The 27,883-nt window shown below is 46.1% G+C and overlaps 1 protein-coding gene across 3 annotated transcripts in view; it reads left to right on the top strand.

The window, feature by feature from the left end:
- CENPC (centromere protein C) overlaps positions 1-27,883 on the top strand; it is a 230,583-nt gene that overhangs the window by 54,807 nt on the left and 147,893 nt on the right. Inside the window, exons 7-14 of one of the 3 annotated variants that reach the window (XM_040324693.1) lie at positions 1,201-1,383; positions 9,259-9,374; positions 22,882-22,960; positions 23,234-23,343; positions 24,734-24,812; positions 25,100-25,233; positions 25,927-26,002; positions 26,192-26,334. In XM_040324693.1, coding sequence (XP_040180627.1) covers positions 1,201-1,383; positions 9,259-9,374; positions 22,882-22,960; positions 23,234-23,343; positions 24,734-24,812; positions 25,100-25,233; positions 25,927-26,002; positions 26,192-26,334 — 920 coding nt within the window. Of the gene's footprint in view, positions 1-1,200; positions 1,384-9,258; positions 9,375-22,881; positions 22,961-23,233; positions 23,344-24,733; positions 24,813-25,096; positions 25,234-25,926; positions 26,003-26,191; positions 26,335-27,883 lie in introns of all 3 variants that reach the window. The other 2 variants (XM_040324684.1, XM_040324677.1) reach the window with 2 other exon arrangements.

The raw sequence follows: 27,883 nt of genomic DNA, 5'->3' as shown, positions 1-27,883 counted from the left end.
AGAATAAAAGCATGACAGATCCTCCTAAATACGAGATCTGGGGTCAAAAAGACCTGAGATCTCATTTACACTAAAGTGCAATAAAAAAATAAATTTTGGCATTCGATGAAAATGGGCATTCCCCCCCCCCCCCCCCCCCTTTTTAAGAGCTATGGGTGAAAGTGACATTTTGACATCGCTTCCGCCCTGCTATGGTATGGAGACGGGTGGGGGTCATCTCCACCTAGCTCGTCTCCATACCCAGCCACGAGAAGGGACCCGATCACCTCTGCCGACGGCTCTGGTAAGTGTCAGAGGGCACGGGAGAGTGGCGGGAGGGGGGTGCGCCCTCTCCCGCTGACTATAAAAGTGTTCTTGCATCGAATCTGCCACAGAGACCACTATTATCAGAAACCGGACTGCTGGCTGAAGAGGAGGATACCTGGGTTATGGCAGCTAGCTGCTGCCATAACAGAGATATCCCTCTTCAAACAACCGACGTATATCGGCGTGCACCGGTGCGGAAGTGGTTAATGCACCGCTGCTGAGGGGCATTGGCAGCGCTGCCCTGTCCATTGATTTCGTACACTGCTGCTAAAGTGCCCCCCCCCCCCCCCCCCAAAAGATGCTGCTTTCAGGCGTCTTTTTAACGTCCTGCCAGCACAGCACCCCAGTGTGAAAGCACCCGGGCTTTCTCACTGGGACTGCAGATGAGGCATATTCTCAGCCACTTTACAAGCGCTATTTTTAGCACTAAAGCACCTGAAAAACACCTCCACTGTGAAAGGCGTCTTGGTGTCAAACACTGCTGAGAGCAGCCGTCCATCCGCAGAGGAGGGATGGGAGGGTCGGAATTCAGCACATCACTGGGGAAGACACTCTGTCCACTCAGACTGAGCTAAGGGGGAGGGGTGGGTCCAGTAGAAGACACTGCAGGGACTTGACCTAACCCATGGCGAGCTGGATAGAAAGGAGGCGAAAACCAATTTACATTTCAGTGTTCGTGGCCCTACAACAATAAGTGGGCCCTAGGCAGATGTCCCGTTTGCCCTGCGTTAAAGATGGCTTAAAGGGTATATTGCTTTTTGAACTTAATTTAGATGAAGATGGTATGTGTTTTCAGTTCGCTAGGAGCTGTGGAATTGGCAGGAGTATATCTTCATGTAATTTGAAAATATATATAAAACATTTGCATGAAACAGTGTCTTTTTTGAAATACAGGTTGCGTTTCAGTGATGCTGTAGTTAACGACAAAGAGAGCTTTGGAAGTGTCTTTGCCAGCAGGTATAAAAGAGGTCCAGCAGAAGATGTTCAAACAATGCAGATGCATGAATCTGTGAGTTATGCTGGCAACAAGTCTGATCCAAGACCGAATGCAACATCTGCACAATATGTGGCCACCGTGTATGTATTTTCTTGTCTTGGTTTGTTTACATATTCTTATTTACTAGTAAATATAAATTTTCTGAAATAACAGATGATGAATTACTATTGTTAGTAAGTATGGTGTGAAGGGTTAGGTGTGACAGGCTTGCACCGTGCAGAATTTTGGACCATAATATCAAGTGATAATACCTCCTTGAGAAACCTATCCTCCCTACAGCTTTTGCATTCCAAAGTAAAAGTGAGGCCAACTTGTATACTGCAGAAGCTAAAGTAAACCTGTCACATCCTTAAAGGAACACTAAAGGTTCGTTTTTTATTAGATCAATTGATTGCTGTAAGCTAGAGCAATTAAATATCACTTACCTCGTTTTCTTTATCGTACATCACGGGACACAGAGCGGCATTCATTACTATATGGGTTATATGGAGTACCTTCAGGTGTTGACACTGGCAATCTTCAAACAGGAAATGCCCCTCCCTATATAACCCCCTCCCATAGGAGGAGTACCTCAGTTTTTACGCCAGTGTCTTAGGTGTTGGTCATGGTTTAGCTTGCCTCCACATCCTTGGGATTAAGGTGGGCTAACCGGTTCTGTCCAAAGGCCTCAGTGCTAAAGTGGTCAGTAACCGGACCCCAAACCATTGGGGTATAGCCCATAATGCTTTCTGTCACAGAGAGCTGGACCCTGGGCCCAGAACCTAGAAACCTTTGGGGGCCTAATGTTTCTGTTGCCAGGGTGCTATATGGGCCCAGGACAGTGGATCCTTCATAGGAACCCAGGGCCTGAAGGTCTAGACAGCCCCACGGAGATGGGGGAAGATTGGACCTCTTGCTGTGCAAAGTCCTGCGGCATGGAGCAGGTAAGTGAAGGGGAAAACTTGCGGAACTTGGTTCGCAGCAGGTTTTGTCTGGGGGAAGGTCACAGCGGGACATGCCTATGGTTTATGCGCTGCATCTGGCAAGGTGAGTCACATATCTTAAAGATAGGATGACTATATATATGTGTATAATCCCCATAATTGTGACCTCCCTGGTAGTATTGCAACTGGTGCTAGTAGCATTGAAAAGGGCCTGTGTGTATAGTGACAATTCTCTTTAAGAGAAGCCCCTGGGAATCTATTGAGGTTTCTTATGTAAAGGGAGTGAATGCTCTTACCTGCAAGCCTGCTCAGAGAGGTCCAGGCGGTTGCTGCAGACAGATCAGTGCCGCTCTATGGATCCTGGCCTGTACGGCAGGATCAGCCTCTGACCTCCTCGTGTGGGCCTCCCCCCCCCCCGCGGCGGGCGCGCGCGCGCGTCCCCGTGATATGGGCGCAATTTCGCGCCGTTTTTCTGAAGGGGAAGGGCGGGCCCGTAGGTAAAAGGAAGGGGCGGCCCTTCCAAAAGAGTTCCCAGCTCAGTGATGTGTTGGAACTGAGAGAGGAAGGACAGAGCGGCAGAGTGGGGCGCCGAGGACACACAGTGGCCAAAGAAAAGTATTACAGTCTTCAAACAGACTGTCTTTCACCCTAAAGATAGGGTTTCTTTTTTCTTTTTTCTTTTCAGCAGTTTTTATTGGCAAATACTACTAAAGGGGGACAGAATGGTTTTTCTTTCTTTGGTTTAAAAAAAAAAAAAAAAAAAAAAAAGCCAAGATTAATAAGGAAAGGCATTTTTTCCCCAGAAAGGGTTTGTGGGCAACAACTATTTATTTTCCCAAAACACCATTAAGTAGCGGGCGTACCTCGGTATTGTACCATGGCATCTGGTTCGGAGGGTACAAAAGGTGGGGATTCCCCCAGAGGGTCCGGGGTCTCGGACAAAGTCTTACCGCTACTTTCCCAGAAGGAGCCTTGGTGAGACCATCGGGATCTGGGGCTGGAGCTGGCACGGGTCAGTCCAACCCTAGGATGGTCACGGACGAGGTACTGTCCACCTCTCTAAAAGAGATGGAAAAAAGAATGGAAAAAATGATAGCCAAGGCTATGCGGGGCAGAAAACGGAATAGATCTCCGTCGCCCGAGCGTGAACCCTCAGACGAGGAGGTCCCTTCCGCAGAGGAATGGGAAGACCTCTTGGACAAGGACCAAGTAGGTTCAGGGATCGAGGATCCGGGTACGGAGGAGTCTGGCGCAGCCTCCCAAGGGGAGAGCTGGTGGGTTCAAGTTTTAACAGACTTGGTCCATAGGACGTTTAACTTGCCAGTACCAGATCTCCAAGTATCAACGGTCTCAGCTTTAGGCTCACTAAGAGCGCCTCAAACCAATGCGGTTTTTCCGATCCATCCTCTACTAGAGGAAGTTATGTTCCAAGATTGGGCCAAGCCAGATAGAATCTTTGTACCACCAAAGAGATTCTCTGCCTTATATCCTATGGAAGAGAAATTTTCCAAGAGATGGGCAGCCCCGGCTGTAGACGCAGCCATCTCATGTGTTAACAAGTCTTTAACATGCCCTGTAGAAAACATACAGGTGTTCAAGGATCCGGTTGATAAACGCTTGGAAACGCTACTGAAGACCTCCTTCACTACTGCAAGGGCAGTAGTGCAGCCAGCTGTGGCTGCAATTGGGGTTGCGCAAGCATTATCGGATCAAGCTAAGCAGATGCTTAAACTTATTCCTGCCCAGCAGGCAGAAGAATTTTCGGACGTCCCTAGGGCCATACGATTTACGGTAGATGCGATTAAGGATTCGATCCAGCAAGCGTCACGCCTATCATTATCCCTTATCCATATGAGAAGACTCTTATGGTTAAAGAGCTGGGAGGCAGAGCCCCCATGCAAGAAGCTCCTGGTAGGGTTTCCCTTCCATGGAGGACGACTCTTCGGAGAAGACCTGGACAAATACATCCAGACCATTTCAAGCGGAAAAAGTACTCTTTTGCCCACCAAGAGGAAGTTTCGGGGGCCTGCGTTTAAACGACAGTACTCCCCTGGGCAGGGGCCCTCCAATACCAAACAGTATCGACGGCCTCCTGCGAAAGCAAATTTTAACAAGTCGCAGGGACAGGCCGGCGCAGGCAAGAAGCAGTGGTTTCGCAAGCCAGCAAAGCCAGCCCCCAAGCCGGCCTTATGAAGGGGCGCCCCCACCCTCGAAGGTGGGGGGAAGACTGCGTCTCTTTACAGAGGTTTGGGAGACCAGCATTCCCGACAAATGGGTACGGTCCTCCGTGGCTACAGGCTACAAACTAGACTTCCTAAAGTTTCCTCCTCCTCATTTTCAGGAGTCAAGAGTACCAAACGATCCCAAGAAGGGAGCCGCATTAATAGCGGCATTGAATCATCTACTCTCTCAGGAGGTAATAGTAGAGGTACCAGTCCAAGAACAGGGGCTAGGTTTCTACTCCAACCTATTCATTATCCCAAAGCCCAACGGCGATGTCAGGCCAATTTTGGACTTAAAAATGGTAAATGCATACCTAAAGGTCCGCTCATTTCGGATGGAATCCGTGCGGTCAGCAGTTGCCGCACTTCAGAAGGACGATTTTATGGCATCCATAGACATAAAGGATGCTTACCTTCATGTTCCAGTTTACCAGCCACATCAAAGATTTCTACGCTTCTCGGTGGCTCTACGTCATTTCCAATTCATGGCGCTTCCCTTCGGGTTAGCTACGGCCCCCCGGGTATTCACGAAGGTCCTAGCTCCAATCCTAGCCAATCTAAGGATTCAAGGGGTCACAATCCTAGCATACCTGGACGACCTCCTAGTCATAGATCACTCGTCTCCTGGCTTGAAACAAGCAGTGGCCCTCACAGTCCAGTACCTCGAGAGGTTCGGCTGGGTCCTAAATCAAGAAAAATCAGTATTCCAGCCCACAAGGCAGTTGGAATATCTCGGCATGAGATTAGACACAGAACAACAGAGGGTGTTTCTGCCTCTGATAAAAGTCAAAGCCATCAAGGAATTAATTCTACTGGTTCTAAGCAAGAAGGAACCAACTGTTCGCCTATGTATGAGGTTACTAGGCAAAATGGTGGCCACATTCGAGGCGGTACCGTACGCCCAGAGCCACACTCGCATCCTCCAGGCAGCCATTCTGTCAGCCTGGAGCAGGAGGCCACAGGCCTTAGATATCCCTTTGCCGCTCTCATCAAGAGTCCGACAAAGTCTGTGTTGGTGGTTAGACCCTCAGAATCTACTGAAGGGGAAGTCTTTCAGCCCAGTGGCTTGGAAGATAGTAACCACAGACGCCAGCCTAACAGGCTGGGGAGCAATTTTGGATGGTTGCACTCGCCAAGGCACTTGGGCAAAGCCAGAGAAGCAATTGCCCATCAACATCTTGGAGCTCAGAGCAGCTCGACTAGCCCTCAGGGCTTGGACGTCCAAGTTGCAGGGGTTCCCGGTGAGAATTCAATCGGACAATGCCACAGCAGTGGCATACATAAATCACCAAGGGGGAACCAAGAGTCAAGCCGCTCAGAGAGAGGTGAGCTTGATTCTCCTATGGGCAGAAGCTCATGTGCCCTGCATATCGGCGATATTTATTCCAGGAGTGGACAACCTTCAGGCGGACTTTTTAAGTCGCCAGACTCTGTTGCCGGGGGAATGGTCTCTACATCCACAGGTCTTTCAGACACTCTGCCAGAGATGGGGAGTGCCGGACGTGGACGTCATGGCATCAAGACTCAACAAGAAACTAGACAGGTTCATATCCCGCTCAAGGGATCCGATGGCCTGCGGAACCGATGCGCTGGTTTGCCCTTGGCATCAGTTCAGACTACTTTATGCATTTCCCCCGCTCCAGTTACTACCCCGCCTGCTGCGCAGGATCAGGGTGGAGCACATACCAGTCATCCTGGTAGCTCCAGCATGGCCCAGAAGGGCATGGTATTCACTAATCCTAAAGATGGTAGTGGGAGACCCTTGGACTCTTCCTCTACGGCCAGACCTGCTATCGCAAGGTCCGATCCTCCACCCTGCCTTACGGCATCTAAATTTGACGGCCTGGAAGCTGAATCCCTGATTCTCAGGGGTAGAGGTCTGTCTCAGAAAGTAATCTCTACCCTAATCAGAGCCAGGAAACCGGTCTCTAGGGTGATTTATTACAGGGTCTGGAAGGCCTATGTAGGCTGGTGTGAGTCCAAGCGATGGCTTTCTCGCAAATTCACCATTGATAGAGTTTTAAGTTTTCTCCAGCTAGGAGTGGATAAAGGATTGGCATTAAGCACAATCAAAGGACAGAATTCTGCTCTGTCAGTGTGGTTTCAGCGGCCGCTGGCCACCCACTCGCTGGTTAAGACCTTCCTTCAAGGGGTCTTACGTATTAAACCTCCAGTTAAATCCCCGCTGTGCCCGTGGGATTTAAACCTTGTTCTGTCAAGTTTACAGAAACAACCGTTTGAGCCGTTGGCTGAAATTCCTTTGGTTTTACTGACAAGGAAGTTAGTATTTTTGGTCGCCATAGTTTCCGCAAGAAGAGTATCGGAACTGGCGGCCTTATCCTGTAAGGAACCATATCTTATTTTTCACAAGGACAGGGTCGTTCTCCGCCCTCATCCTTCCTTCCTACCGAAGGTTGTATCCAGTTTTCATTTGAACCAGGATTTGGTATTACCATCCTTCTTCCCTAAACCTACTTCCAGAAAGGAAGGGTTGCTGCATACCTTGGATATCGTCAGGGCCATGAAGGCCTATCTTAAAGCTACAGAGAAAATCCGAAAAACAGATGTGCTGTTTATTCTACCAGATGGGCCCAAGAAGGGGCAGGCAGCTGCAAAGTCCACCATTTCTAGGTGGATTAAGCAATTAATCACTCAGGCCTACGGCTTGAAAGGGTTGCCTCCTCCAGTATCATTAAAGGCTCATTCTACTAGGGCCATGGGCGCCTCCTGGGCAGCACACCACCAGATCTCTATGGCTCAAGTTTGCAAGGCGGCAACCTGGTCTTCTGTCCACACGTTTACAAAATTCTACCAGTTGGACGTAAGAAGGAATACTGATACTGCCTTCGGGCAGGCAGTGCTGCAGGCTGCAGTTTGAGACCCTCGGATTCCGGGGGCTCCTCTTTTTTGAGTTAAATTTAAAAAATTTAAGATTATTTTTCTCAACTAAGTTGGATTTATTATGATTTGAGTATTTCTCTAAATTAAATCCTTTGTCTTGGAGATGTTCTCCCTCCCCTCATTGTGAGCATTGCTTTGGGACATCCCATATAGTAATGAATGCCGCTCTGTGTCCCGTGATGTACGATAAAGAAAAAGGGATTTTTAATACAGCTTACCTGTAAAATCCTTTTCTTGGAGTACATCACGGGACACAGAGCTCCCACCCCTCTTTTTTGGGGACCATTTTGGGAGGCATACTGCTTGCTACAAAACTGAGGTACTCCTCCTATGGGAGGGGGTTATATAGGGAGGGGCATTTCCTGTTTGAAGATTGCCAGTGTCAACACCTGAAGGTACTCCATATAACCCATATAGTAATGAATGCCGCTCTGTGTCCCGTGATGTACTCCAAGAAAAGGATTTTACAGGTAAGCTGTATTAAAAATCCCTTTTTTCCTTTTGACCTCCAAAATACAGTAATCCAGGTTTGAAAATGCAATTTCCTGTCTCTCCTCTTCTTGCTTTCCACCAGCATCTGAGGTGTTTTGCATGGTGGAAAGCAGAATGTGCTCACCCCCTCTCTATGACTACAGCCCTGCGTGAAGATGCTCTCTTATCCCTCACAGGCATGGAGGCTAAGCCTAATGGGAACTGTAGTTCCCATTAGGCCGTGATGTAGCAAGAATGAATGCGCACCGCAAACCAGGAAGTCAGTGAGAATAATTATTCAGGAGTGACGGAGGTGAATAAAACAGCTCGATTTCAACAGGTATCAAACTAGTTATAATGCAAAACATTACTTTTTACTTTATCAGCTACTGTCAGACTTTAATTTAAGAGGAAAATATTTTTGTCTTTACAACTCCTTTAAGCCTCGTACATGCAATGACAATATCAGAGGAATGATCGTTTGTTTTGTTTTTTGCATGCTAATCTCCTATCAAAAATAAAGAGGTTACAAAAATTCTCGTAGGACAGAATACAGCTTCGGAAGTGATGTAATATGCTGTATTGTTATGTATTCTGTCTTTTCCGAGCATGCGCTGTCTTTCGATCTTTCTTTTTTATTTAATATATATATATATATATATATATATATATATATATTATATATATATATATTTTTTTTTTGAATGCTGTTCTGATTAAACTAATATCCTACAAGAAAAACTGTCGTGTTTGTCCCTTTGGATAATTTCCCATGAACTTGTGATCGGTTTTCCAAAGCTGTGTGCTAGCGATCAGATAATCACAAATTTTTCATCCAATTTTCTGATTGTATGTACTAGGCAGAGGAGATCCAGATAAAGACTTTTGATCATTTCTGGAATTAACAAAGCTGTCTGTATATCCGATCTGTCCTTTTGATGGGCTGTTTTTTTTGTTTGTTTTTTGACCAACACGGAGTCTTGGAGCTTGGGAAGGAGGCAAAAAGCAAACTTTAATTTTACGTGTATTATTGCTTTGGTTTGTCCCTCCTTAGATGATGATATTGACATATTTTTCACTGAACGTAACCTTTACTTGTGCATGTTTTTCATCGTGCCTGTCTGAGGTGCGTAATTTGCATAACATTTACTGTAAATTATTAGTGCACGTATTAGTTTTATACTTTTCACAGTGTGGATTAGAAACTGCTGAAAGTCATTCATTTGCATTTCCCTCTCAGGGGGTAATGAGGAAATGGGAAGACAAAATATAAGCAGATTAAATGTTATCTTTAACATTCTGTGGGATTCTTTAAAAAAAATACAAGGGCAGTATCTATATTTTCAACCTATTGTTTGGATATCATTTGCTATAAGACTACCTTGCAAGAAATGCTGAAATATTATTGCATACTGACAAGAGCTATTTTTTTTTCCAGGGGCGATGATGAATTTGTAATAGAAGATGAAGATAGTATCAATTTGTGTTTCTCCTTTGTAGATAAAATATCATCACTCAAAGGCTCTAAAGAGGAAAGATCAGCAGCATCCAGCAGTGGGTAACAGATAAAAGTTCTGCCAAGTTGGGGGGAAGTTGTCATCTGCATAAAATATGCAAACTTGTTCAGTATGGTCCTAGGGTTCTGCCCAGCTTAAATCATGCCAGTTTTTCATGGCGTGGCTGTTGAAGGCCAGAAATTGAAGGATAGGGGTCTCTCTTTTGTGGTGATCTCTTCCATGCTGAGAGTTCATAAGTACAGTTCCCAGATGATCTTTTACTGGACATGGAAGGCCTATTTTGAATGGTGCTTGACCTTGCCAGTTTTCCATTGCCAAGTGTGTCATTTCCCCAATGGGGGTGGACTGACATTTGATCAAGGGTAAGGTTCTCACCTTGGATGCACTCCCTGGTTCTCACTTTCAAAATGGTTTTACTCAAATTACTTAAATTGTTCCCCTGACAAAACTCTCTCTTGACTTGTTTGGGACTTGTTTGGTTTTCAAAAACATCTGTCTGATTACATCTCAGGCTTTTTTAGTTACTTTTGTGTCAGTCAATGAATGCAAGACAAAATGGGATGGGGATGGGGGGGCTTGGGTAGTGGCTGGGTGTAGTTCTAGTAGGGACCACTCTTGGTTTGTCTTTTTGCTTGTGTATAAGAACAAAAGAGGGCGCACTGTCCTTGTGCATTAACCATGACACTTTTGTACCCAAACAAATCTGATGTCCTTTTATTGCCACAAATGGAGATTTATTTTGGCGGTATTTGATGGGACGTACTAAACTGCATATTGGGATGATTGGATTATTGGCTGCAATACTCAGAACTCTCACTAGATGTCAGTGTACTTTTTACGTATATATATGGTAATGACGGTTTCTCAAATTTGATATTCTTTTCTGCAGTGCTTGATGCAATGTTGCAAGAAGTAGTCGCTAATGTTTAAGAGCCCATTCACACAAGGGCTACACGACTTAGGGGGCGACTCGGCAAGGCGACTTGAAGACGACTTCAGAGGCGACTTGCAAAATGACTTCTGTATAGAAGTCAATGCAAGTCGTCCCCAAAGTCGTAAAATAACCTTTTTTTAAGTCGGAGCGACGTGCGTCGCTCCTATTAGAACGGTTCTATTGAACAGAGTGGGACGTGACTTGTCAGGCGGCTGTCGCCCCTGACCTGTCGCCCCTGACGGGTCGCCCCTGTGTAAATGGGCTCTAACTGTTCACTTGCTGAAATATATGCAGCTGTACAACAGGATCATAGTAAATTATACAGAACTAATGGAAAAATTCAATTTGACCTGTTTTTGATGGGAATATGGGTAGAATTATTTTTAATTGGGATTATGGGAGGAATATCATGTTGACAACTAACAATGAACATATTTAACCTATTACTGATAATATGCATATAATTATTTTTCTACATGGGGATTATGGGTGGAATATTGTAATTAACCACTTCAATACTGGGCATTTTCACCCCCTTCCTGCTCAGGCCAATTTTTAGTTTCCAGCGCTGTCGCACTTTGAATGACAATTGCGCGGTCATGCAACACTGTGCCCAAATTTTCCCCCAACAAATGGCTTTCTTTTGGTGGTATTTGATCACCTCTATGGTTCTTATTTTTTGCGCTATAAAAAAAAAATAACTTTTACTTTTTGCTATAATAAATTTCCCAATAATAAAAATTAAAAAAAAACGCGTATATTGAAACCAGGGCTCAAAATTTCAAGTCGTGAGCTATTAGCCAGGCCTCAAGGGTTACTCGCCACCAGTTGCCCCACCCAGCATGCCCCGCACCTAAACACGCCCTCATAAATTATTTCATGAAATTACACTTAAATGTTTTATGCAGTATTAAAGAGGAGGTTCCATAAAATAAAATAAAATAAAATTAAAATAAAATAAAAAAATTGAAAGTCAGCAGCTACTAACACTGGAGCTGCTGACTTTTAATAAGGACACTTACCTGTCCTAGCCGCCAGCGATGTCAGCCCCCGCCGAGGCCGATCCTCGATCCTGGCAGCTCCAAGCGCCGCCATCCACAGTTAGGGAAACAGGCAGTGAAGCCGTACGGCTTCACTGCCCGTTTTCTACTGCGCATGCGCGAGCAGCGCGGCGCTTTGTGAATGGACCGGTTGCTTTCTGTGACGCACACAGTTCCCAGAATGCAGCGCGCCCCATTCACAAGAAGACGCCCAGTGTAGGAGAAGAGAATACACCGCGGACAATGAAGAGGCAGATTCGGCACTTGCGCATAGCAACAGCTATTTAGGGTGAGTAAAAAAATTTTTTTTTATTCATTTATTTTTCTAGGTTTTTGGTGAAATATTTTTTTTTTTGGTGGAACCTCCACTTTAAGTTATAAAAATAAATATTAACAACTGTATCCTGCCTATGCCCACCACACGCAGCCCGAGTCCACCACACGCAGCCCGAGTCCACCACACGCAGCCCACCTGTGCAGGGGGGGAGAGGAACAGGAGAGCCGTCCGGGTGTTTAGAGCGCAGCGCGGGGAACACAGGATAACAGTTTTCATTTTCATTGCAGAGTTCCCGCCGCTTAACGTCATATTTAGCCCCGCCCCCTGGCCGAGGAACTTTGATTGACAGATCACCCGTCACCAGGATTGGAAGGGTGATCTGTCTATCAAAGTCCCGGGACCAGGGGGCGGGGCTGGATCTGACAGCGAGCGGCGGGGAACACTGCAATTAAAATGAAAACGGTTATCCTGTGTTCCCCTCGCTGCGCTCTAAACATCTTTCTCTCTTCCCCCTCCGCGGTCACTGGGAGAAGAACTCCTATTACACACAGGCTGCCGGCGGTGCTCGCCCCCCCCCCGTTCCCAGGCAGCCCTTCCTCGCCAGACCTCAAAATCCACTTGCAAAATGCGAGCAGGCGAGTGGATTTTTTGAGGACTGTTGATACAATATACAAAATAGGGGATATATTTATGGCATTTTATTTTCTTACACTGTATATAGCTCGTTGCTAAGGAGGGGGCCGGGAAGCTGGCTGCCGCGTCCTTAACAACCGGTGAGTCATCAGCTGTCAGTGTGGGCCCCCCCAGGTCTAGAGGGGACCCCCCATGCCAAAATGTAAAAAAAAAAAAAAATCCATACCAGATTCTTATCTGAGGCATGCAGCCCAGCAGGTCAGAAGAGGGAGGGGACGAGCGAGCGCCCCCCCCCCTCCTGAACCATACCAGGCCGCATGCCATCAACATGGGGGGGGGGATGGGTGCTGCATGTTGATGGGGACAATGGCCTCTTCCCATCAACCCTTGCCCTGTTGTTGTCGCTGTCTGCGGGGGGCTTATCAGAATCTGGAAGCCCCTTTTAACAAGGGGGCCCCCATATCCCGCCCCCCTCATGTGAATGAGTATGGGGTACATTGTAAAATACAGTAGACAGTTTGACAAGTCATTAAAAATATCTTCTCCTCTTCTTCCGGTCTTCCTCCATCTTCTACCACATCTTCATTCTCCGGTCTGCTCCTTCTCCCCCTGCTTCTTCTTTCACTCTTCTTCTTTCTTCTGTCTTCTTTGTCCGGTGTTCTTTTTCCTCTGCCGCCACTCCCGTCGACGACCCTCCTCCGATGCTGCATCCCACTGATCTGTCTGCACCGAAGTCAAACATTTCTTAAATAACGATGGGGGTGTGGCAATCGGATTACGTCATCTAGCGAATAACATAATTTGAGAAACAGTCATTACCATATATATGTGTATAAAGTACACTGACATCTAGTGAGAGTTATGAGTATTGCAGTCAATCATCCCATCATCCCAATATGCAGTTTAGTACGTCCCGTATTTGATCAACTCTGAGGTTTTTGTTTTTTGCACTATTAAAAAAGAGTGACATTTGTGAAAAAATATATAATATATAAAAATATATAATTTTTTACTTTTCTGCTAGAATACATATCCAAAAATTTTTTAGTATTCTACATATTTTTCATAAAAAAAGCGTATGAAAAATATGCATACATTTATTGGTTTGCGCAAAAGTTATAGCGTTTACAAAATGGGGGATAGATTTTGTTTTTACTGGTCATGGCCACTTTTTGGGGACCATTGACACCAATACAGTGATTAGTGCTAAAGAAAATGCACTGATCAATGTATAAATGACACTGGCAGGGAAGGGGTTAAAACTAGGGGGCAGTCAAAGGGTTAACTGTGTTCCCTCAGTGTGTGTTCTAACTGTGTGGGGGATGGGCTCACTGGAATAACACAGATCGCAGTTCCTGATTACTAGGAACAGCCGATCTCAGTGTTGTCCCCTGTCAGTATGGGGACCCACCTTGTTTAAATGGGCAGATCCCCGTTCTGCCTCTAACGTGAGTGTGGGTGGCCGGCGGACATGGACGTGGAGTCTGCTGGACCTGCGGGTGCCCACGCTATTTCATACACGAAACAATGTACAGGTATGTCGGTTAGCGCAGTCAGGCAGCGCTGCTGCAGTATATGTGCAGTGGATGGTCCGGAAGTGGTTAATGAATACGTTTTTGTACTCACCAAATTTTCTTCTAGTCCAACAGATCAACCTGCAGACCCTTATGGGGGTCTGCAGACCCTTATGGGGGTTCTGCAGACCCTTATGGGTTTCGAGGGTGCCTCTTCATAAAAGCATCTTCTTCAAGTTTTGCTCTGAAGAAGTGGGAGCAGCCTTGAAACATGTAAGCGTCTGCAGAACCAGTTCTGGTTGATCTGTGACATCATTTTGGTGCATCTAGACGGGTGCTACAAGTTCTAGTTAATCTGTTGGAAATTTACGTTGGTCTTGAAGCTTCACACGTTTTGTGAGTAAAATACTTTTTATCGTTAAATAAAAGGTGTCATGGCGGGGGGGCGTGTCCGGACGTGAAGCTGGGAAGACGTGCTAGTGCTGAGCTCCGCACCCCTATCGTGAATCCGCCACCATCCACCACTATTCCTCCCCCTGATGGAGCCCCGGCCTGTGGATTTAGACCCCTAATCCCCCCTGCTTCGGATCGGGAGGTTGTCGCGGACTTTGAGTGGCTGATCCCGCTCCTAGGCTTTAACTGCCTCCACGCCTCTGCGGCCGTCTGCCATCTTGGGGCCTACTGTTCATCGGGCCTTCCCTACACCCTGCATCACGATCCGGGCTGAAGCCGTTCCTCCGCTGGATCTGCCGTTCCTCCGCTGGGGTCATCGGGACGATCCTCTGGCCGGACAAGTCAGGGGACCCCCTGCTGCTGGGTCCCGGCATCCCGCGGCCTACGGACTCAGTCACTTACCTCTGGGGACAAGGTGAGCAGCTTCTCCTTCCCCCTGACTGATCCCTGGGGTGGCTGTCCATCTGGGGTCCTGCCCTCATATCTGGGGGGGTTATCCTAGCCCCGGTGGGGTGAAGTTTGCCCACCCGGCGGTCGTCGCCCAGGAAAGACCGCGGCTTCGGCCTACTCCTGGAGGACGGCGGCCATCTTCCTTCCTCGTCCTCCGCACACCCCTCAGGACTCCCGGGTACTCGACACGCCACCCGACCACATCACCGCAGCACTCTCTGCCCCCAAGACCGCCTGACAGGCGGCTCCAACACAGGGTACGACGACCATCTGGCATCCTCCTCTGGCCTCAGTGCACCCCCCCCCCCCCCCTGGCCGTTAGCCCTGCCTGCACTTTTGCCTAGACTGAGTGCTACACTGGGGGTTACAGAGACAGGACAGTGATAAAACAGCTCCAGGCCTGGGAGGTGGTGATCATCTCGCTCCACCTGTGTAGCCTTGCAGCGAGTCGTCATCTCTACCTGCTGCGCGGATTGCATTAGCCGCTTTAACATGACACTTATGGAGGCGCGTGGCTGAGGATGGCCGGCTGACAACATGTACTGCTGAGCTTTGTGCTCTCCCGACAAGCGCAGGCTGTGCTCCTGTTAATGCGCACCCGATCTACTGATGGCGGCTTCCAGCTCCTCCTCTACTGACCATACTGATCTGCAACAAGGCACTATCCAATTATACCTGCTGCGCACAACTTCACAAGACTCCCGTACGGGGAAAGACAAGCTCCCGACGGGCAAAACTCCAGGCAAAACTAAACCTCCCCCTCCGGCTGCAGCGGCTTCCCTATCCGGTGGAGACGAATCGGGTTCACACCCAAATCCCCTGATGGACCCTCTAGATCCGCTGTCCGGCCTCGCACTGCCCCCTACCGCAGGCGTCAGCACAATCCCAGGGGAGATGCCTTTCCCAGCCTCGGGGGGTGCTCCAGGTCCCACGACCTCTGCTCTGCTCTCTGCCTTCCGGGCTGATTTTGATTCCTGGGCCTCTAAGTTGGAAACTTCTCTCCAAGTTGAACTGACTGCCCTCAAACAACGGGTCTCGGCATCGGAGGTCGCAGTTTCTACAATGGCCACCACCCAGGAAAACCACTCGGCCCGTATAACGGCGCTTGAAAACGCATCCACAGCTCACCTTTCCCGCTTGCGACAACATCAGCTCCGGATAGAGGACAGTGAAAACCGCAACCGCAGGAACAACATCCGGTTGCAGGGTGTCCCGGAGGCGACCTCGGGTGCTGATCTCAAGCCCACTATCATTGCTATCCTCAATCAGGTCCTGGGCAGGGAAGTTACATCCCCTATCGAGTTGGACAGAGTACATAGAGTGGGGGGCGATCGCGGGGACCGCCCTCGGGATGTCCTCTGCCGGGTGCACTACTATACCCTAAAGGAGGAGATCTTACGCAAGGCCTGGCGCTCAGGCCCGTTGGACTTCCATGGTTCCTCCATCCACCTATACCCGGATCTCTCTCGCAACACGATGTACATGCGACGTGTGGTTCGCCCACTGCTGGAAGTGATCCGCCAAGTCGGAGCATCGTACACTTGGGGCCACCCCTTCAGTATCAAAGTGACCCGGGATGATAACCACAAATTTGTCCTGTCAGATCCAGATCAGCTTCCCGCCTTCTTCCTCTTCCTGGACCAAGACCCTGTCGCCGTCACAAACTGGTTGGACCCCCCGGATGACCGTCAGCGGCTACCGGGCCCTCCACTACAGCGACGAAGGTACCTGCAATCTAGGTCGGCGCCTTCTGGTACCAGGGAGTGGCGAGCCACATCACCTGAGGACTGATCCGAGCTCTCCCGCATGAGATCTGCACTGGTTTTCTCCCCCCTCCCCTCTCTGTTTTTTTTTTTTTTTTTTTGTATCTTTTTTCTTCACCAGGAGGGTACAACTCTTATCCGGGACCTCAACCAGGTTTGCCTTGAATATGTTTTATTTGTTTTGTTTTATTTTTCTCCTTGTGGTCTCCTCCCATGAACTCCTACTCACCACGTCCTTTGAATGCCACTATTGTCTTGACTGTCTTACTTGGCTCGAGGCCTCTGTTGGCGCCCCGATGGGTACAGCTGTGCTTGCTGGGGCTGTGGGGGGGCAGATAGTGGTGTTAGTATTGCCTATTGGTTTGTAATGGTCCCGTTCGGATCTAGTCCGCCCTGGTCCTCGTCGTATTTCCGCATTGCCCTGAATGCGGTGATATCACAGCTGCTTTTTGGGTATCGATACACTGCCTCCTATTGATTTGTCTCTTGATACCTATAAAATTTTAAATTTTATTTTCTAGAGGGGGTGCGGTCTGGGTCCGGACGGGGCCATTGGTTGCTCTTCCGAGGGCTGCTCATTTTGTTACTGTGTCTTCTCGGGGCCTTGGGCCTACGGGTTGACTTGGGGGTACCTGGACGCGGTCCTCTGACTTGCCCTGGGGCTCCCGGGGCTTCCCTTCCCTCGGTGCCGACCCCATGTAGCCCAGGTATAATGTGCCTTATCAATGACACCCATTGTACGTTTACGCTGTTGTTTGAGCCAGGCTGAGACAATGAACAGGGATACTGCTGCCGTAAAGTAATGATTGGTCTGTCTGGCCCCCGCGGGACCGAATGGGAATATTTGTGCCTTGACCGCATGTTCGCAGTTAATTTTTTCAATGTCGTTCATTTACATGTTCTTATACATTGTTTAGGCTGCCTAAAGTACCAGTGATATTAGTTGTATATTATATTCTTTAATGACTAAGAAGTTATGCATTAGAGGTTATGGTTATTGGGTGTTTTACACTTGCGTTATATATGCCTGCGGAGTTGTCGGGATCACAACTCAGCTGTTCTGACCTTATTCTCTCTTCCCAAATAGGTCTGGCACAGTTCGTGCCTAACACGTGATATTTCATGAGGTGCTTCGTTTTCACGGACACCAGTAGTTTTTCTTTTTGAGCCGCCTTCACAAGGTGCTCTTTTTGATCAATCTCCTCCCCACTTGTCTCTTCTCTGTTTCTTCCTTTCCTACTGTTTTCTGACCCCTATCCCCCTGCTCCGGCCTTCCTTTTCCCTTCCCTTCCCCCTCCCCTTCCTTTTTTGCCACTCCATCATGGCCCAAACAGTGATTTCTCACCCTAGGCTACAATTCTGTTCCTATAATGTTAATGGCCTTAATATTGCCTCCAAAAGGGGCCAAATCCTTTATCACATGCACAAACGCCAAGTCAATGTGCTTCTTCTCCAAGAGACGCATTTTCACTCCGCCTCCACTCCTTCCTGCTCCAACAGATATTTCAATAGGTGGTTCCATAGCACTAACCCAGCCCAAAAGGCCAGGGGAGTGTCTGTTGCCTTTCATAAAACACTCCCTATAGAAGTCCTTGATCAGCTCTCTGACCCTCATGGAAGGTATATTTTTGTGAAATTCTTGCTATGGGGTACCAAATTCACGGTAGCCAACATCTATCTTCCCAATGTCAATCAAGTACCCTCTGCGCTGAAATACTTGAAGATTCTGTCGGGGTTCATGGAGGGTAAGCTCATCTTGGGAGGTGATTTTAACACCCCTCTAGAGCCGCTTTTGGATTCCTCCACCTCACGATCATGTGTCTCATTCCCTAAACTCAGAGCGCTGAAACGTGCATTCTACGAGCTACGTCTTGTAGACGTGTGGAGGGTACTATACCCCACGTCCCGTGACTATACCCACTTTTCTCATGTACATCACACTTATAGTCGCATAGACTACTTACTGAGTGACCATAGCTGCCTAGACTGGTCTCCTGAATGCCGCATAGACCCGATGGTCTGGTCTGACCACTCTCCTATCCACCTGACGTTTTCGCTCCCCTCCACCCCAATTAGGGAGTGGACGTGGCGCTTGAATGATTCATTGCTTACGAATTCGGAATGTACACAAAAGGTTTCTGAAGCAATCTCCAATTTTTTTGTCGACCACGCTTCAGATACGACTGCGATGCCCTTTCAATGGGAGGCCCTCAAGGCAGTTCTACGTGGAACCTTTATCCAAGTGGGTGCGCGTCTGAAAAAGGAGCGCTCGGCTGGCATAGAGACAGCAATTCGAACGCTAAGAAAATTGGAGGTTGAGCACAAACGATCCCCGACAGTGTCAACACTGTCGGATATTTCTAGGGCGCGATCACAACTCAGAGAACTTTATGAGACCTCCGCACGCTCGTACGCGGATAAGCTCGCTTTCCATCAATATAAGTTTCAAGATAAATGTGGTCGATCATTAGCTCGCTCTCTACACCCAAAAGTGTCTTCCGCTTTTGTGCCCCATATCCGGGGGGCGCAAGGAGAGCTGATTTCCTCACCGACTGAGATGGCTGTGGAATTCAGGAACTTCTACCAATCCCTGTATAACATTCCTGCGACTCGATCGACGGGATCCCCTTGTACCAGGGTAGAAGACCAATTGTCCTATGTCTCAGAAACCGCGCTGCCCACGTTAGATGCTGACACCATTGCTGCTCTAGAGACCCCTATCACAGAGGATGAAGTTGCCAAAGCCATAGCGGGTACGCCGAGTGGAAAGAGTCCGGGCCCAGATGGCTTCACGCCCAAGTTTTATAAACTATTCACTGCCCTTCTCACACCCTTTCTCACTAAGGTGTTTAACTCTTTGACAGGGGGCTCAATATTCCCTCCACAAGCACTTGAGGCCCACATATCCCTTATCCCAAAGCCGGGTAAGGACCCCACTCTTTGCGCTAATTACAGGCCGATATCTTTGATTGGTGTTGATCTGAAAGTCTTTGCTAAAATACTGGCAAATAGATTAAAACCATTGTTGCCAGAGATAATACACTTAGATCAGGTAGGTTTTGTGAGTGGTCGTGAAGCTAGGGATAATACCCTGAAGACCCTTCTTCTAACTGAGCATGCCCGATTCCAGGATATCCCGTTATGCCTCTTAACAGTCGATGCGGAAAAGGCATTTGACCGAGTAGACTGGCAGTTTCTTCACCTATCCCTGCAACAAATTGGCCTAGGACCCAACATGATGGCGAGAATAATGTCCCTGTACTCTTCTCCATCTGCGAGGGTTAGACTGAATGGTTCGCTATCTCCAGCCTTCTCTATATCTAATGGGACGCGACAAGGGTGCCCACTGTCCCCCCTCCTCTATATTCTCACAATGGAACGTCTGGCCATTGCTCTACGTAACAATCCCTCGATCCAAGGTATAACAGTCGGGCCCACCCATACCAAACTCGCCCTCTTTGCAGATGATCTGCTCCTGTTCGTGACACACCCACATACTTCCTTGCCCTCAATATTGCAGGAGTTTCGTAAATTTGGAGTAGTTAGCAACTTCAAAGTGAATTACGATAAATCAGAAATCCTTAATGTATCTTTACCTAAGTCAGATCTACGTAGACTATCGACCAATTTCCCCTTCAAAACCGGCTCTACTTCCATCAGGTATCTTGGAGTTCAGATTCCGGCGGATACATCCCAACTCTTCGCCCTGAACTTTACTCCCCTGCTTATTAGGACCCAATCTGATTTGACCACCTATGCGTCTAAGCGGCTCTCATGGTTAGGTAGAGTGAATGCTCTTAAAATGGATGTTCTCCCGAGGTTCCTGTATTTGTTTCAAACTATTCCTATTCGTATACCCAATTCGTACTTCAAAAAACTACGCCAGATGTTCTCCAAATTTATTTGGAATGCTGCCCGTCCCAGAATACGATACGAAACACTATCTCTTCCAAAGGCTAGAGGGGGAGCCGGAGCTCCGGACGCCTCCTTATATCATAAGGCAGCGGTACTCACTCGTATACTGGATTGGTTCCATCACTCTTTGACCAAGCTCTGGGTTCAGCTGGAAAGCCACATGAACCCAATTGAACTCCCCGCTCTCCCATGGATCTTGCCCACGGTTCGGGGGTGTTCGGGCCCTCTCGGCGACCTTACCTTCCAGACGATCCAGATCTGGGATCGCCTCCGGTCCAGAGGGGGCCTGTCGAATTGCATGGGGCCTTTGACTCCCTTCTTTGGGACCCCGGCCTTTCCACCAGCTCTTTCTGTAACTAGATTCGGACCGTGGCGAAAGGAGGACCATAGGAGACTTGCCCAGGTCCTTCGAGCAGACCCCACTCTAAGGGCGGATACCCCTGCCAATCCGACCTCCCGACACCCCATGCAGTGGCTTCACAGGCAACAGACCACTTCCTACATCCGAACTTTTCCATCCATTCCAGACATCCTCGCTGAACCTACGGGATTTGAGGTGCTGCTTCTTCAGGCAGAACCTCCAACACATGTGGTATCTCAACTCTACTCCCTGCTGCTTACTATCTTCTCCCCTGATCCCCCGCCGTTTACGGTGGCCTGGGAAGCAGACCTGCGTCACCCTGTCTCCCCTATTGACTGGCAGAAGTGTTTTACCCTGACACACAAACTATCCTTGGCCACTAAGACCCAGGAGAAGGGGTTCAAGCTGCTAACAAGATGGTACAGATGCCCAACAACTATTAAACACTTCATCCCTACGGTGTCAGATACCTGCTGGCGATGTCTGAGATCCCGGGGTACCATGCTCCACATCTGGTGGGAATGTCCTCCTGTTCAAGGATTTTGGCAGCGGATTTTCAAGCTATACTGCAAACTGATGGCGACTTCTATCCACCCTTCCCCTGAGGTGGCGCTCTTATCTATACTCCCGGGCTCGTTCAAGTCCATTAAAAATGATGTGTTGCGACACTTTCTGGCGGCGGCCAGGGTGGTGATCCCACGTCACTGGAGATCGGCAGCTATGCCTTCCCTAGGAGACTGGGCTGTTGAGGTGGACCGCATAAGGGACCTTGAACGTCTGTTGGCGGAGGAGTGTGATAAAAGTGAACAATTTTCTCTCACCTGGAGTTCATGGTCTATGTTCAGATACTCCTCTGAGTTCATTTCCTGGGCTGAAAGTAGCTTAGATGACGTCGCTCTGGTTCCATGATGGAGTGCTTCTTGCCCCAACTTCTCTCCCCCTCTGTTTCCCCCTGCTTCTTTTTCTTCTCTTGTTATCTACATACATCCTCGGGTTTTCGTTTAGTCCACATTTTATGGCTTTGATCTGCCGAATGTTGCTGATTCGCTACCTGACCCCATGTGTTGTTTTTATTTTTTATTTTTTTTTATTTTATCTCTTTTTTCCGTACAGATTTGTATGCTCTCCCATATGCTGCACCGTATGCGGGGTAGCACTACTCCCTTTCCTGTAGTGTGGTTGATAGCTACCATAGCTAGACCTTCCTCCCATTTTTAGTTTTACGGGGATTGCTAGCACTAACAACCTCATGGGGGTCCTTGTATTCCTGCTTATACTCTCATTTCTATGTAACATCGACATGTCTATATTCTGTTGTACACATTGCCTACTGTTCATGTATTTCATTTTGCTGTATGTAATGTTGGAGAAGATATCTGTCTTTCTGCTTCTCTTTTCCTTAATAAAATAAGATTGAATTAAAAGGTGTCATGGCTAATGCACATAGCCAGTGCACCCTCCTTTTTTGTTCTGTGCTTAGAGCTAATAAATCCTCCAGCCAGAGCTGGGCAGCAAGGCTAAGTGGATGCTAGAAGACCGTAACCTGGGTTGTGTACTTGGGATCTCTAGAACCTAGAGAGTGTCTCCTCACAAGGACTGGTGCCATACCTTGGCACACAAGTATTGCGGTTATATAATGTGTCCTTTGTACCCAACATCTTACGCCTGCAGACGTTGCTATAACTCAGCGGTCAATGAATACAGAGTCACTTGCTAACTTTTGCTAAGTCTTGTGCAGAAGGGACTTACCCATTATTGCGTTCAGTTCAGCAATATTTTACACATGCCTTTATAGCGAAGTACCAAAACATGTATGCAAATAAAAAAAGTCCCTAAATTACTGACTGCTGTGCCTCCATAAGCCTGCCATCGATGATACGGTTTTTCTTTCCTGAAACCACAGGCTGCAGGAAAGAAAATTGCTGGATTTCCCCATCAACACAGTGTTGATGGGGGGGGGGGGGGATCCTTCCTGAGGAGCTATTATGTTCTCCCGCAACTTGGGTAAAATTCAGCTTGTCCATACATGGTTTAAATCGTTTATGGCCAGCTTTAAAATAGAGCAGCTTTTTTGGGTGCTGTCAACTTGGTCAGCTGGAGACAAAGGAGAATTTAATACATTTATAAAGTACATTGCTGATTCTTCAGTATGTTCAGTTGTGTGTTTTTAATACTTTTCTTTCTGGGCATATGCTAATTCGCAGGTCCACATGGGAATCAAAAACTGGAACCTGAAGCTTCTGAGGTTATTTCGGGACCATCACCCATTTCTCAAAGAAAAAGGTACCTATGTTTTTAATTTTATTTTCAGTACGTTTTTGTAAATGTCAATATTAATCCAGTATAAAAAAAAGTCTATGTTGTCAAATTGCTTACACTCTTTACCACACCTGAAAGCTATTGACGTAAATTAAAATGATCCAGTGCAGCCGACAAAAGAGCTCTGTAAACTTTTATGACATTGTTTTGTTATAGTTTTTACATATGAGTTTTTTTTTTCCTTAACTCCCAAAATCCTTCTTTTGCAAATACATTACCTTTCTTTTTATGACACAGCCAAGCTAGAAGGAGGGGTTCTAATGTGAACAGAAAAAGCACCACTGATGAAAGCAAAGCTATTTTAAGTAGTGAAGGGTCAGAAGAAACAAAGCTGACGCCATCAAGTGGTAAGATCATATAGTACAATTTTTAATTTATTGGCTAGCAATTAATTTTTTTCTCCCATTGAGGCAGACAGGAAGTCATATATTGTCAGGTATAATACCACCTCCAGGGTTGGACACTGGCAAACAAAACATCTGTAGTCCAGGCAAGTATAAGCTCTCCTGCAACCAACATATCTCAGTTCTAGAAGGATGGGCTTCTTTTCTTGCTATCCTTTTTTATTCTTTATATTTTATCATGAAGTCCTTATTATGTTCACTACATGGCAGCTATCCGGATCAGCCTTGGGAGTTCTGTACCCAGACTCTGCTGGACGGTGTGATGCCAGCTTGGAAGTGACCATTTAGCACTGTGTTCCACTTGAGTAGTAAAAAGTATTGGCTGGCAGATTTTTTTTTTTGCCAGTGTCTAGTCCTCCTATAGGTAGAAATATAGCCCAACAGTACATGACTTCCTATGTCCTTCAATGGATTCCAAAGAAAAGTATTTTATGGTGAGGTAGTTTTTTTTTTTTTTTTGTCCTTACCATCCATTGAGTCACACAGGCAGTGATATACTGTTTTTTCTATGACTTAAAGTCTTAGTGATTGTAAAGTCTCATTTGTTTTTTTTTTGTTATACTTACCTGCCCTGTGCAGTGGTTTTGCACAGAGCAGCCCGGAGCCTCCTCTTCTCGGGCCTCTCCTCTGCACTCCTGGCCCCTCCCTTCTGTTGCGTGCCCCCACAGCAAGCAGCTTGTTTGTATCTAGCATCTTACTCCTGTAGATGTTGCTATAACCCAGCAGTCAAGATCTGAAGAGCTGCCTGTGTCCTTCAATGAATGCAGAGTCACTTTCTAACTTTTTCTAAGTCATGTGCAGATGGGATATACCCATTTTGCATTCAGTTCAGCAATGTTTTACACAAGTCCCTAAATTTACTGACTGCTGTGACTCCATAAGCCAGCTATAGATGACTCCATTTTCTTTCTTGCAACCAAGGGTTACAGGAAAGAAAATTGCTTGATTCCCCCATCAACACAGTGTTGATGAAGGAGTCCCTCCTGCAGAGCTTTTGTGTTCTCCCGGTGGGGGAAGCATAGGGAGCAGTCCTGGCCGGCAGAACAGTGATTATTGATAGGGACTATGGCAACTGACAATAATCGCATGCCAAAAATCCCACATGCTGATTGTCCGCAAGTCGATCGATTTGGGGACAATCAGCCTGTCCATACATGGTTTAAATTGTCTATGGCCAGCTTTTAGAGTAGAGCAGCTTTGTTGGATGCTGTCAACGTGATCAGCTAGAGACAGAGGAGAATTTAATACATTTATAAAGTATATTGCTGATTGATCAGTATGTTCAGTTGTGTGTTTTTATACTTTTTCTTTCTGGGCATATGCTCATATTCAGGTACTCGTGGAAATGCAAAACTGGAAGCTGAAGCTTCTGAGGTTATTTCTGGACAATCGCCTATTTCTCAAAGAAAAGGGTATGTTTTAATTTTATTTTCAATACATTGTTGTAAGCGTATATTCGATATTGGTGCAGTATAAAAAAAAAAAAAAATCATTACATTTTCAGATTGCTTACATTCTTTACCACTCCTGAAATCTATTGACGTGAACAATTAAAATGATCCAGTGTAGCCAACAATAGAGCTCTGTAATCTTTTATGAAATTGTTTTGGTATAGCTTTTACATATGACAGTTTTGTTTCTTAAATTTTATTTACTCCTAAAATCCTCTTACAAATAATTACCTTTTGTTTTTAAGAAGCAGCCAAACTAGAAGGGGAGGATCTAATGTGAACAGAAAAAGCACCACTGATGAAAGCAAAAACATTTCTGGTTGTGAAGGACCAGAAGAAACAAAGATGACACCATCAAGTAGTAAGAGCCAAACAACAAGTGGTAAGATCAGTTGGTACAACGTTTTAATTATTGTTGCAGTGTTTTGCTAGATTTTTTTTTTTTTCTCATCCATTGAGTGAGGCAGGAAGTCGTTCTAGAAGGATGGTCTTCTTTTCTTGCTATTTTTATTTTTAATTATTTTATTTTACCATGGATAAAAAAAACATATTCACATATCGGGAGCAAAAGTGGATATGCTGTCCATGATGTCCATCCAGATAGCTTCTCCAGATAATAAAAAGTTAGTATATTTGCATATTTCTGTGACTTCTATTAGGCTTTAATCCTTATTGGCTGTCATGGAAAGCAACTTTTTTTTTTCTGGGGTTTTTAGGTTATAGATTTCTTTAAGTAATTAGTGTTAAGCCCCGTACACAAGGGCCGAATGTTGGGAGACATCGGCCGGGTCAAAAAAAAACACAACAGCTCAGCGGAGGAGATCGCTATATTAACTTTGCATAGTTGGTAGTATAGTGGCTCCGACAGGAGCTGACAGTCTTTTTTTTTTTTTTTTTTTTTTTTTTTCCAGGCTTAACTGCAACCACTCATGCAGCTTATAGTCTGATTTCCTGGTACTGTTGTACTTGTATCTTTTGTGGTAATTTGTATTTAAATATTCTGTTTGAAGGTTTGATTTGTAAATAACACTTAATGTTTGTTCTCTCTTTGTATGTCTCCCTAACACTGTATTAGCTACGTATGAGAGTCAGACGTTTTCTGCTAAATTCAAGGCCATGTTAGCACAGTCAATCGCGAGTGCCAAAGGAGTGTAAGTATATTTTTTTTATTGACTTATAATTTGTTCATAAAGTTGTTGAGATGCGCATCCATAATTGCAAATCATTATGGGATGCGCCAGATGTGATATTGTGAGTGGTTTTACATATAGTAGTTTGTAGTTGACCTTTATTAGCCCCCTACATCCTAAAGTGATATTTTGTGCCATGGTTTTTGTTAGCAGCAAACCTACAAGGCAAACAAAAAAAGAATTAGAAATGGCCGAAGAAGAACATTTCGATACGATTTTGGATACCAACCGTGAAAAAATACAGATTCCAAGAAATCCCAAATCGAAAGTAGAAAGATCAAAATCATCCAGTGGTGAGTTATAGATGAGATCCAATTTAAAGTATACATAAAAATGTTGTATTTTCTTGGTGCTGTAAGTACCCTTTTGTAATGTCTTCAAATAATTTCCTGTACCTAATATGAAACCTCCATGGATCCTAGGCCCACTGTAAACACAAGGCCTCGTTATCCCCTTTAGAAAAGCGCTACCCTTCTTTATATACTAAGCCAGTAGAAGCTCTGGCATTCCTCATTGAGTGGTATATGTGTCACTTATCATTGAAAAATAGAGGCTTTGAGAATTAATCAGGCCTAGTATATACGGGGCTCTATGGAGTCACAGAGAATGATTAAAAAATAAATGCAAGAATACTCCCTGGAATTATGAGGTGCATTTGCTTTAGCAATATGGGTACCTTAGGAATTTTTGGGGCCCTAAGCCAAGGTTAGTTCAATGCAGCCTTTTTGGCAATCAGATTTTTTTTTAAGTGTGCATTATGGGACATGGGATGAAGTATGAAGGGACATGACACAAGATAAAGAATTTCTACTGTATGCCTTTCTGATGGGGAAACTCTTCTTTGGCGCATCCCTGGACATCTAATGAAGCCATCAGGTCGAGTACTGTTTTGCCCCAGAAAAAAAGGAGGCAAAATCTCCATCTTGAAAGTCTTTTTACTCCTGAAGCTAAAAGCTTATTTCTCTCAGACCTCCATGTCAAAGGCAAAGCCTGGAACTTGTTTCATCCATAAGCCCTGGATCCCCCAAATCTGCAAGAAGGTCCTCTACTCAGTCCCTTGTTAGTGTGTGGCGACATTTTGTTGGCCTTCGTGGCTTCTGGTTCCAAAACATTTCAGAATGTTGTATCCAGAAGCCATAAACTGGAATTTCAGTATCTGCCGCCACCTTGCTTCAAAAAATAAAATAAATTTGGCGAAACTCCGCTTTAATTTTTGCTTAGTAGAACTTTTTTGTGCCAGTGATGTCCGCTATGGATATCCCAGGTGTGGAGAACTGGCAGTGATCAGCAGCTGGGCTTCCTAAATTTGTTCTCTTCATCGAGAAGTATTTTAAGACCTCTGTCACAGGTAGGGGGTGCCAAACATGGACCTCATGGCTCACAGTTTCAAAAACAAACTAAGCAGGTTTGTCTCCATATCCTGGCATCCTCTAGCCTTCACATTGGATTTGACTCGGTGGAATCTGTTTAACTTGATCTATGCTTTTACCTCTCTGAAGATCCTTCCCTACTTAACCACTTCAGCCCCGGAAGGATTTACCCCCTTCCTGACAGGGCCACTTTTTGTGCTACGGCACTGCGTCGCTTTAACTGACAATTGTGCGGTTGTGGGACGCTGTACCCGAACAAAATTGACGTCTTTTTTTACCCACAAAGACAGCTTTTGGGTGGTATTTAATCGCCTCTGCGGTTTTTATTTTTTGCGCTATAAACAAAAAAAGCGTAAATTTTGAAAACCCTTTTTGCTATAATAAATATCCCAAATAATAAAAAAAAAAAAAACATTACTCGGTTTAGGCCGATATATATTGTTCTACATATTTTTGGTGAAAAAAAAACACA

This window comes from Rana temporaria, chromosome 1 (genome assembly GCF_905171775.1).
Source record: "Rana temporaria chromosome 1, aRanTem1.1, whole genome shotgun sequence".
In the NCBI taxonomy this organism is placed as follows: Eukaryota; Metazoa; Chordata; class Amphibia; order Anura; family Ranidae; genus Rana; species Rana temporaria.
This window is presented reverse-complemented; position numbering and strand designations above follow the sequence as displayed.